Source organism: Haliotis rufescens, unplaced genomic scaffold, assembly GCF_023055435.1.
Source record: "Haliotis rufescens isolate VD_foot unplaced genomic scaffold, xgHalRufe1.0.p SCAF_12, whole genome shotgun sequence".
Lineage (NCBI taxonomy): Eukaryota > Metazoa > Mollusca > Gastropoda > Lepetellida > Haliotidae > Haliotis > Haliotis rufescens.
In genome coordinates, this window is record NW_025963802.1 from 5,838,982 (window position 1) to 5,851,184 (window position 12,203).

Below are 12,203 nucleotides of genomic sequence, written 5' to 3' on the forward strand. Positions count from 1 at the left end.
AATGAAAATATGGGCTGCCTTCAAACATGGAAAATAGATGCCACGATTAAGGATCTCACATGAGGTACATAAAGTAAACAACACTGTTATGACACACGAAATTACTTATTTGAATTTGAAAAATATGAAAACTATGAATTTCATGATGCATTTATTATGAGATGAAATTCTTACAAGCAGCTGAAGACTATCACGATGAGAACCATGTAATTATCAAATGCATGGTAACAAAGAAGGAAAAATGAGTCCGAGAAGGGTTACCTGCAAATTAAAGACCTAGATCAAATACTCCAGCACATGTATTTTCAACTACCGGTACACAGACTCACTCACTCACCCACCCTGCCCATGCTCCATGTTGTTCCACACATACCCTGGATAACTGCACTGACCTGCTTCAACCTATCAGATTGCAGTCTATAGATAACTCATGTCAGCCAATTAGATCTCTCTTCGCAAACATAGGTGATACACATTGTCTCTGTTTTACTATGAGTGGGCTCAACAAAAGAAATATATACTACTGCAAAGAAGTTAAAGAAGAACTGATTCTGACATATTACTATAGTTGTATCGGTCATGGCATGACAGGTGAGGTGAGGTGAGGTGAAATGGGGTTTAACGTCACATCCAAGATTAATAGTACCGTATTGGACATAATAAGCGCCAAGGGCGCTCTCAAAATTAGAAATAGGGGGCTCTTATTAGAATATTATTTTGGGGTAGCTGAAAGATCATAAATTTCGTGGTTTATGATGACAGCCTGAAATGATTTATTTTTCCAGAATTTAATTTCCCATAATTAAGGATGCATATAACACACATATTATACACGAATAAATAAGTCTTGTGTACATTGATCAATCGGAAGGGGTGCTAATTGGGATTGTTCACTAGCCAATATATTTGCAAATATCGCCGTGGGCGCTTATTTTAGCGGAGCGCTTATTACGTCGAATACGGTAATAGTAATATGAAAGAATTGGAAGGTCCTTAACTGTGACAGATTAACTGTAGTAATATGAAAGAATCATGTGGTCCTTAACCCTGACAGATTAACTGTAGTAATATGAAAGAATCAGGTGGTCCTTATCCCTGACAGATTAACTGTAGTAATATGAAAGAATCAGGTGGTCCTTACCCCTGACAGATTAACTGTAGTAATATGAAAGAATCAGGTGGTCCTTAACCCTGACAGATTAACTGTAGTAATATGAAAGAATCAAGTGGTCCTTAACCCTGACAGATTAACTGTAGTAATATGAAAGAATCAGGTGGTCCTTAACTGTGACAGATTAACTGTAGTAATATGAAAGAATTGGAAGGTCCTTAACTGTGACAGATTAACTGTAGTAATATGAAAGAATCGGGTGGTCCTTAACCCTGACAGATTAACTTAGTATTATGAAAGAATCAGGTGGTCCTTATCCCTGACAGATTAACTGTAGTAATATGAAAGAATCAGGTGGTCCTTAACCCTGACAGATTAACTGTAGTAATATGAAAGAATCAGGTGGTCCTTAACCCTGACAGATTAACTGTAGTAATATGAAAGAATCAAGTGGTCCTTAACCCTGACAGATTAACTGTAGTAATATGAAAGAATCAGGTGGTCCTTAACCCTGACAGATTAACTGTAGTAATATGAAAGAATCGGGCGGTCCTTAACCCGGACAGATTAACTGTAGTAATATGAAAGAATCGGGTGGTCCTTAACCCTGACAGATTAACTGTAGTAATATGAAAGAATCAGGTGGTCCTTAACCCTGACAGATTAACTTAGTAATATGAAAGAATCAAGTGGTCCTTAACCCTGACAGATTAACTGTAGTAATATGAAAGAATCAGGTGGTCCTTAACCCTGACAGATTAACTGTAGTAATATGAAAGAATCAGGTGGTCCTTAACCCTGACAGATTAACTTAGTAATATGAAAGAATCGGGTGGTCCTTAACCCTGACAGATTAACTTAGTAATATGAAAGAATCAAGTGGTCCTTAACCCTGACAGATTAACTTAGTAATATGAAAGAATCAAGTGGTCCTTAACCCTGACAGATTAACTGTAGTAATATGAAAGAATCAGGTGGACCTTAACCCTGACAGATTAACTGTAGTAATATGAAAGAATCAGGTGGTCCTTAACCCTGACAGATTAACTGTAGTAATATGAAAGAATTGGAAGGTCCTTAACTGTGACAGATTAACTGTAGTAATATGAAAGAATCAGGTGGTCCTTAACCCTGACAGATTAACTTAGTAATATGAAAGAATCAAGTGGTCCTTAACCCTGACAGATTAACTGTAGTAATATGAAAGAATCAGGTGGTCCTTAACCCTGACAGATTAACTGTAGTAATATGAAAGAATCAGGTGGTCCTTAACCCTGACAGATTAACTTAGTAATATGAAAGAATCGGGTGGTCCTTAACCCTGACAGATTAACTTAGTAATATGAAAGAATCAAGTGGTCCTTAACCCTGACAGATTAACTTAGTAATATGAAAGAATCAAGTGGTCCTTAACCCTGACAGATTAACTGTAGTAATATGAAAGAATCAGCTGGTCCTTAACCCTGACAGATTAACTGTAGTAATATGAAAGAATCAGGTGGTCCTTAACCCTGACAGATTAACTGTAGTAATATGAAAGAATCAGGTGGTCCTTCACCCTGACAGATTAACTTAGTAATATGAAAGAATCAGGTGGTCCTTAACCCTGACAGATTAACTGAAGTAAAATGTAAGAATCAGGTGGTCCTAAACCCTGACAGATTAACTGTAGTAATATGAAAGAATTGGAAGGTCCTTAACTGTGACAGATTAACTGTAGTAATATGAAAGAATCGGGTGGTCCTTAACCCTGACAGATTAACTTAGTATTATGAAAGAATCAGGTGGTCCTTATCCCTGACAGATTAACTGTAGTAATATGAAAGAATCAGGTGGTCCTTAACCCTGACAGATTAACTGTAGTAATATGAAAGAATCAGGTGGTCCTTAACCCTGACAGATTAACTGTAGTAATATGAAAGAATCAGGTGGTCCTTAACCCTGACAGATTAACTGTAGTAATATGAAAGAATCGGGCGGTCCTTAACCCGGACAGATTAACTGTAGTAATATGAAAGAATCGGGTGGTCCTTAACCCTGACAGATTAACTGTAGTAATATGAAAGAATCAGGTGGTCCTTAACCCTGACAGATTAACTTAGTAATATGAAAGAATCAAGTGGTCCTTAACCCTGACAGATTAACTGTAGTAATATGAAAGAATCAGGTGGTCCTTAACCCTGACAGATTAACTGTAGTAATATGAAAGAATCAGGTGGTCCTTAACCCTGACAGATTAACTTAGTAATATGAAAGAATCGGGTGGTCCTTAACCCTGACAGATTAACTTAGTAATATGAAAGAATCAAGTGGTCCTTAACCCTGACAGATTAACTTAGTAATATGAAAGAATCAAGTGGTCCTTAACCCTGACAGATTAACTGTAGTAATATGAAAGAATCAGGTGGACCTTAACCCTGACAGATTAACTGTAGTAATATGAAAGAATCAGGTGGTCCTTAACCCTGACAGATTAACTGTAGTAATATGAAAGAATTGGAAGGTCCTTAACTGTGACAGATTAACTGTAGTAATATGAAAGAATCAGGTGGTCCTTAACCCTGACAGATTAACTTAGTAATATGAAAGAATCAAGTGGTCCTTAACCCTGACAGATTAACTGTAGTAATATGAAAGAATCAGGTGGTCCTTAACCCTGACAGATTAACTGTAGTAATATGAAAGAATCAGGTGGTCCTTAACCCTGACAGATTAACTTAGTAATATGAAAGAATCGGGTGGTCCTTAACCCTGACAGATTAACTTAGTAATATGAAAGAATCAAGTGGTCCTTAACCCTGACAGATTAACTTAGTAATATGAAAGAATCAAGTGGTCCTTAACCCTGACAGATTAACTGTAGTAATATGAAAGAATCAGCTGGTCCTTAACCCTGACAGATTAACTGTAGTAATATGAAAGAATCAGGTGGTCCTTAACCCTGACAGATTAACTGTAGTAATATGAAAGAATCAGGTGGTCCTTCACCCTGACAGATTAACTTAGTAATATGAAAGAATCAGGTGGTCCTTAACCCTGACAGATTAACTGAAGTAAAATGTAAGAATCAGGTGGTCCTAAACCCTGACAGATTAACTGTAGTAATATGAAAGAATCAGGTGGTCCTTAACCCTGACAGATTAACTTAGTAATATGAAAGAATCAAGTGGTCCTTAACCCTGACAGATTAACTGTAGTAATATGAAAGAATCAGGTGGTCCTTAACCCTGACAGATTAACTGTAGTAATATGAAAGAATCAGGTGGTCCTTAACCCTGACAGATTAACTTAGTAATATGAAAGAATCGGGTGGTCCTTAACCCTGACAGATTAACTGTAGTAATATGAAAGAATCAGGTGGTCCTTAACCCTGACAGATTAACTGTAGTAATATGAAAGAATCAGGTGGTCCTTAACCCTGACAGATTAACTTAGTAATATGAAAGAATCAGATGGTACTTAACCCTGACAGATTTACTGTAGTAATATGAAAGAATCAAGTGGTCCTTAACCCTGACAGATTAACTGTAGTAATATGAAAGAATCAGGTGGTCCTTAACCCTGACAGATTAACTGTAGTAATATGAAAAAATCAGGTGGTCCTTAACCCTGACAGATTAACAGTTGTAATATGAAAGAATCGGGTGGTCCTTAACTATTACAGATTAACTGTAGTAATATGAAAGAATCAAGTGGCCCTTAACCCTGACAGATTAACTGTAGTAATATGAAAGAATTGGAAGGTCCTTAACCCTGACAGATTAACTATTAAAACTAAAATTTAGTCTTAGCTAGGTAAACCCATATGAAAATGTTACATAAAATGGAGGGGGGTCAGACAAATATGATACAGTCCTAATCCCATCAGCCCACCACCCCTTATCATAAATGACCAGTCTGTTACTATTTTCAGAAGTTTCTTACAGAATTTCTTCCAATGCTGTCAGGTTACAAAGGCACACAATCAGCCAAGTCACAAATCCTAACCATCCATTCTGCAGTAGTCAGCTCCTGAGAAAACCATGGGATACTGGGGACCCATTCTAACCCTGAAAGAAGACAATTGATTGGTCGGATGGTTAATGGTCCCATATTCTATTTCAGAACTCATGTGTGGAACAACATGGTCCATGCAGTTGGTCTTCAAGCATGCATCAAATATGATGACCCAATTCATACTACAACCAAGTCGGCCTAAACCTTGGCTTAAAATTGATCAGCATCAGAGACATACTGAATTCTACCAGTAAGCACCTAAACATATCACAAAGAAACGAAGGAAAAACTGAAACGCCATTGAAAATTGTAACCCCATATTCAAGAAGCAGAGGAAAATGTTCATTGACAGAAAATGTGAAAAGGCACGAAGCATGTCATAATATAACATGAAAGCTAAAAAGTAGAGAAATAAAAACAAATTTAGAAGTTTCCGACATGCCATAAACAAATGAAAAGCCATCATGAATATTCTCAAACTACACTGATAATTGAAGGCTTATTTTCAAAATACTTCCAACCGGGCGAATATTTCGCTTAAATTATTATAATAGTTTTCAAAAATAGGAAGACAAGATTGAAGAATGAACAACAGAGGATGCTAGGACTTGACACCAAGCAAATAGGAGTGCTATAAGACACAGGTGCTTAATACATGGAATTCAGCAGTTACCAAGTTACAAATACACATATTCAGAGTTGAATACAAAACGCAAAGCTCATGTTTCCATTCCTTTCAGCTGTTCCAGTTCCATGTGAGACATCAGCCACCAGAGGGAGAGAGGCACAGTACAAATGAGTGGTAACTGGACAAAGCCACCCATCACATCAACACAAATGGAACAAAGCGATACGAAGGAGAGAAATGAACGGTAAGACCAAAATTTGATGAAATGTAACCTTAGTTGGGCCTGGCTGTCTTTCTTAGGCCTTTAAATTTTTACATGTTGATTTAGAAGACCTCCGCCACTGAAAGCTAGAAAATTAAAAGTAAATGAATTGATGTCAAGATAATATGCTTGTAAATTCAGTATGAAATCAAATGTCACGTTTTGAGAGACAAATTGTCACCCAACATCCTACAGAACTGATTTTTGTGTTGAATTACCAATATATAACTTCCTGCTCTCTACCATTTCCTTTCTGATCTGAGCTGTTCATTTCAAACATTATTGTATGTAGTTTAATGTAATCAATTTTCAGTGTCTTTTGCCAACTAAAATGTTCGATGAAGACATGAAAAGTTTATCGATAACAACTTCTTTATTATTTGTAACGTTTCAGGGCTACTTATGAAGGGGCAAGAAGTAGCTCTGATACATCACTACAAATAAAAAAACCCAGTTCTAACCATAACTGGAAGTTCTTTTAACTTGAAGATTTTGAGACATTTATTTTGAATTCAGGTTTTTTTTCAACACATGATGATTAACGAATCAGAGAATGATACATTATATTAAAAATGGCCCCTTTTTTATGATGTACTTATTATTCCCAAAACTGCAAATATGCTCGTACCCCTTGTACTGGATTATTTCACCCAGGACTAGGTGAGGTTTCATCAAATCAGAGGTTAGGATGGTCAACTAATGCACTCAGAAACATGACTATCAAATAAAAGCATCCACAACTACTTCTACTGGTATTCCACATTGAAGCAAGTGTGAGTTATTTCAGCTTGATCAGCAATCTTGCAGCTATGTGCCCACGAGACAAGTGAACCATGCTATACACATGTGGGAATCAAACTCTGACCCTCGGTGTGACCAGTCCAAGGGTGCTGAATACCATGCAGTGGGACGTCTAGGGGGCTAAGGTCAGGAAAGCCTACAGTCCTAGCTAGGTCGTATTCACCACTAAGCAGTATTCAACATACTAATCAAATGTTCCTTGTCATAATCCTAACTATAAATTAATGAATCCTTAGATTTAAACACTTTAGAAAAGAACCTCAAGGACCGAACTTAATTTCAAAACTGCATACTTGTCTGCTAACTCAAAGTTATAATGTGATCACTTTAGCAGTCAATGATGGCCCAAATTAACCAGAGGCTGGAGTAGTTCTCTCACAAGCCACTAAATACATTGTCAGGACATGGACTTCCATCAGACGAGCCTAGTCTCCCTTTAATGACCTTGAGTGTATGCTACTTGGGACCAAACATGCTTGTGTGTACTGACAGCATGCATGGATGCCCTGAAAGGATGCATCGGATCATGTGAGGCTGCAAAGGACTACAGATGACTTGTGCATGATTGTGTATGAGCATGAATAACTATGCATGAACTATGCATGAACTATGCATGAACATGTATGACTATATATGACTATGATACAACCTAGTGTGACAATGCATGACTGAAGAAACTGGTGTTACCATGTATGACCTAATAACAGTGTGGGGCACACCACCTAGTATGATAATGTATGACTATGATCCGGTAGGACATTGATTGACCTCATAAGACCATGTGCGGCATCATATGACCACACCACCTAGTATGATAATGTATGATTATGATCCGGTAGGACAATGATTGACCTAATAAGACCATGTGCGGCACCATATGACCACACCTCCTAGTATGATAATGTATGATTATGATCCGGTAGGACATTGATTGACCTAATAAGACCATGTGCGGCATCACATGACCCCACCACCTGGTATGATAATGTATGACTATGATCCGCTAGGACATTGATTGACCTAATAAGACCATGTGCGGCACCATATGACCACACCACCTTGGATGACAATGCATGACTGTTTGATGAAATACGACCATGTATGCCCTAATATGATTATGTGAGAACTAGTTTGACCACATGACCTGTTATGACCTAGTATGACTCTATAGGACCTAGTATAACTATGAATGACCCCATATGACTACAAATGATCTAGTATGACTATATATGACCTAGCATGACTCTATATGACCTGGAACAACTATATAGGACCTAGTATAACTATGAATGACCCGGTATGACTATATATGACCAAGTATGACTATATACAACCTAGTATGACTATATAGGACCTAGCATGACTATATATGACCTAGTATGACACTATATGACCTAGTATGACTCTATATGACCTAGCATGACTATATATGACCTAGTATGACTATATATGACCTAGCATGACTATATATGACCTAGTATGACTATATATGACCTAGTATGACTATATATGACCTAGTATGACTATGAATGACCGTGTGTGTATAACCATAATGACAGCATGCCACATTCAACACTATCATGACGGCGCCCACAGACGGACCAAGGCAAGGGGATATGAAAGCATGTGTAATAACTTGATGATAATTACCTACCCGGTCTGCTGCTGCTGCTGTTGTTGTTGCTGTTGTTGTTGTTGTAGTTGCTGTTGTTGTTGCTGCTGCTGTTGTTGCTGTTGCTGTTGTTGCTGTATCTGTTGGGTTTTTGTATGTGACGATGTATTTTTCTTTAGTATTGTTTGGGCTGGGCCATTTCCATTACAGATTGGATTGTCGGGGAACTTGATCAACAAACGCTGACCTTCACACTCAACGCCCTGAAACACAGAGGTCAGATGTAACGAAAGATTTCTCGCACTCACAGGTGATGGAAGGAAACATGGTTCTAGAAGCAGAACACCAAGAATGAGATTAAATATTTTAAACTATCATAATGTTGTACAAATGCTAAGTTAGATATAAAGTTATGAAAGCTTTCACTTGAAACTTAATGAAATATCCATTTAATGGTATTTTTTTTACCAATATGTACCCTCTTCTGGTTGAATGTTGTTTAATGCCCAGTCAGCAATATTCCAGCTATATCGCTACAGCAAAGATATCACTACGGCCACGACTGAAGGCATGATCACGTCATGCGGACCTTATATATGGGGGTTGTGGACACCCAATACACACCTCAAACAGGGCACTGCACATTCAATACAAACCTTAAAACTGGGGGCATTGGACACAAAAATATACACCTCTTATAAAGGGGTCACTGCATGTTTAATACACACCTTATAAACGGGCACTGGACAGCCAATACCCACCTCATATGAGGGCACTGGATAACCAATAACCACCTTATTAACAGACACCTAATAACCACCTCATACACAGACACTGGGCACCCAATACCAACCTCATAAACAGACACTGGACACCCAATAACCACCTAATATATGGACACTGGACACCCAATACCCAATAGAAAAAAACAGACAGCGGACACCCAATAACCACCTTATTAACAGACACAGACACCTAATAACCACCTCATAAACAGGCACTGGACACCTAATCACGAATTGAAAACAAAACCCACCTTAAAATACGGACACTAGACACCCAATATCCACCTTAAAATACGGACACTAGACACCCAATACCCACCTTAAAAAACTGACACTAGACACCCAATACCCACCTTAAAATACGGACACTAGACACCCAATACCCACCTTAAAAAACTGGACACTGGACACCCAATACCCACCTTAAAAAACTGGACACTGGACACCCAATACCCACCTAATAAACAGGGGCTAAGGGCACCCAATAATACAGGTCGAAGCCAAAGCCACATTTTGAAGGATTTTACAAATGCGAGACAAAGATTACCCCCAAATACCTGTGGGGTAGCTGAGGGGTATCGCCAACACAACATACCTATGGGGTATCGCCAAACACAACATACCCATGGGGTATCGCCAACACAACATACCTATGGGGTATCGCCTACACAACATAGCTATGGGGTATCGGCAACACAACATACCTATGGGGTATCGCCTACACAACATACCTATGGGGTATCGCCTACACAACATAGCTATGGGGTATCTCCAACACAACATACCTATGGGGTATCGCCAACACAACATACCTTTGGGGTATCGCCAACACAACATACCTATGGGGTATCTCCAACACAACATACCTATGGGGTATCGCCAAACACAACATACCTATGGGGTATCGCCAAACAAAACATACCTATGGGGTATCGCCAACACAACATACCTATGGGGTATCGCCAACACAACATACCTATGGGGTATCGCCAACACAACATACCTATGGGGTATCGCCAACACAACATACCTATGGGGTATCGCCAAACACAACATTAATGAATGAACAGTCAGACTTTGTTACCCACCTGTAAAGTTTGCATAGCTTTTCCTGCTGACACAGGCATTTTAAAATTTACAAATGCACAATACTTGTCGGGTAAAAGCCTCACACTGGTCACTGTACCATATCTGCAACAGAGACAAATGCACACATTGTGAAAAACTTATAAACACACCACAGCAACATGGACAGAGGAAATACTCAATTTGTTACAATTTGCATAATTCTATTGATAATTGTCTCATTTACCCCAATTTACTCAAGAGCTATTCCTCAATTGTATATAATTTTCATTATTAGTTTAGTAATTGTCCCACTTACCCCAAAATCCCCATACAATAATATCTCTTTAACATTATGCAGTGTTCAAAATTAAGACGGAAAAACTTTGTGCTAAAAGTCAAAGACATAGGAGGTCCCTTAAATATTTAAATACAGCAGAAAGCCTCCGACATCCCTGGGCCTCCTTATTTTGTTACACTAACATGGAAAATCAGACATTACAAGCAAAACCTGAAAAATAAGTCAACTTACTTTTGAAACATTTGAACCAATTTTTTTTCTGTGACCTGAGGTAAAACATTTCCAACCCACAAAGCAGTAAGACCCTCTGGATTATTGAAACTGTGAACACAAACAAAATATCACATTAGCATCAAATGTCTCACTATTGTCAGTGTATGATTGCAGTGTTTCTATTAGAGGCATAAATTATGAGATTTTCATCCAATTTTTCTCTTTTTTATTGTCTATAAACAACTAAATGTTCAAGACAGCTGTGCACATTTACTGTACAGCACTTTTCTTATAACTACAATGAGCTGGTAACGTGTAGGGCAGACTGGTTTGAGCTGGTAATGTACATAGGGAGACTGGTTTAAGCTGGTACTGCATTAGGCACACTGGTTTGAGATGGTAATGTACATAGGAAGACTGGTTTAAGCTGGTACTGCATTAGGCACACTGGTTTGAGATGGTAATGTACATAGGAAGACTGGTTTAAGCTGGTACTGCATTAGGCAGACTGGTTTGAGACGGTAATGCATAATGCACACTGGTTAGAGCTGGTAATGCGCAAATCAGACTGGCTTGAACTGCTAATGTGTATTGGCAGACTAGTTTGAGCTGATAATATGCATAGGCACACTAGTTTGAGCTTGTAATGTGTAAAGGTAGACTAGTTTGAGCTGGTAATGTGTAAAGGCAGACTAGTTTGAGCTGGTAATGTGTAAAGGCAGACTAGTTTGAGCTGGTAATGTGTAAAGGCAGAATAGTTTGAGATGGTAATGCATAATGCAGACTTGTTTGAGCTGGTAATGTATATACACAGACTGGTGAACTTACTCCATTTTTATATCAGAAGGCTGTGACTGCTGAAAGGACTGTAACCGTGAACTGGACGTTGTTATAAACTCATCTTCATCTGAGAAATAAACCTCGCCTGATAATGAGTTTTCCGCTGCAACAGAGAGGGATAATCATAATTAGGTGTGGAATGATTGCATGAACTACTGATGTATCATGGTTGTCCAGAGCCCTATGTCAATACATGGATGACAACTTAAAACATTAATATTTACTGCCATTGCTGTGCTACACTATCAACAGACGTGATAACATTTTGTAAATTATTAACTTTACCATTTGTTTTTATTTAAAAGATACTTGTTTGAACAAACATGTTACCATACATCATAATATATTTTTATACATTACTCATCAGCAAACAACTAAAGGGACTGCCCTTGACTCCCCAACACCGTTTGTAGAACATGAGATGTGGCGGACATGTTAGGCATTTGTAAAATAGCCACTCAATAATTTCCTTTCATTGGTTGTTACAAGCATGAGGTAATTGGGACTTATTCAGAACCAGAATTTTTCACAGAGTGGGTATGGATAAAGGGTATATCAAACTCAAAGAGACCCTCAAAATCTGTTCCTC

General features: G+C 38.2%; 1 protein-coding gene across 4 annotated transcripts in view; it reads right to left on the reverse strand.

Annotated features, from left to right (window-relative positions):
• LOC124141253 (hsp70-Hsp90 organizing protein 3-like) overlaps positions 1-12,203 on the reverse strand; it is a 56,714-nt gene that overhangs the window by 11,282 nt on the left and 33,229 nt on the right. For 2 of the 4 annotated variants that reach the window (XM_046509216.2, XM_046509219.2), the window contains 4 exons: positions 11,603-11,717; positions 10,793-10,882; positions 10,284-10,386; positions 8,453-8,673 (listed from right to left, as the gene is read on the reverse strand). In XM_046509216.2, coding sequence (XP_046365172.1) covers positions 8,453-8,673; positions 10,284-10,386; positions 10,793-10,882; positions 11,603-11,717 — 529 coding nt within the window. Of the gene's footprint in view, positions 1-6,007; positions 6,084-8,448; positions 8,674-10,283; positions 10,387-10,792; positions 10,883-11,602; positions 11,718-12,203 lie in introns of all 4 variants that reach the window. The other 2 variants (XM_046509217.2, XM_046509218.2) reach the window with 2 other exon arrangements.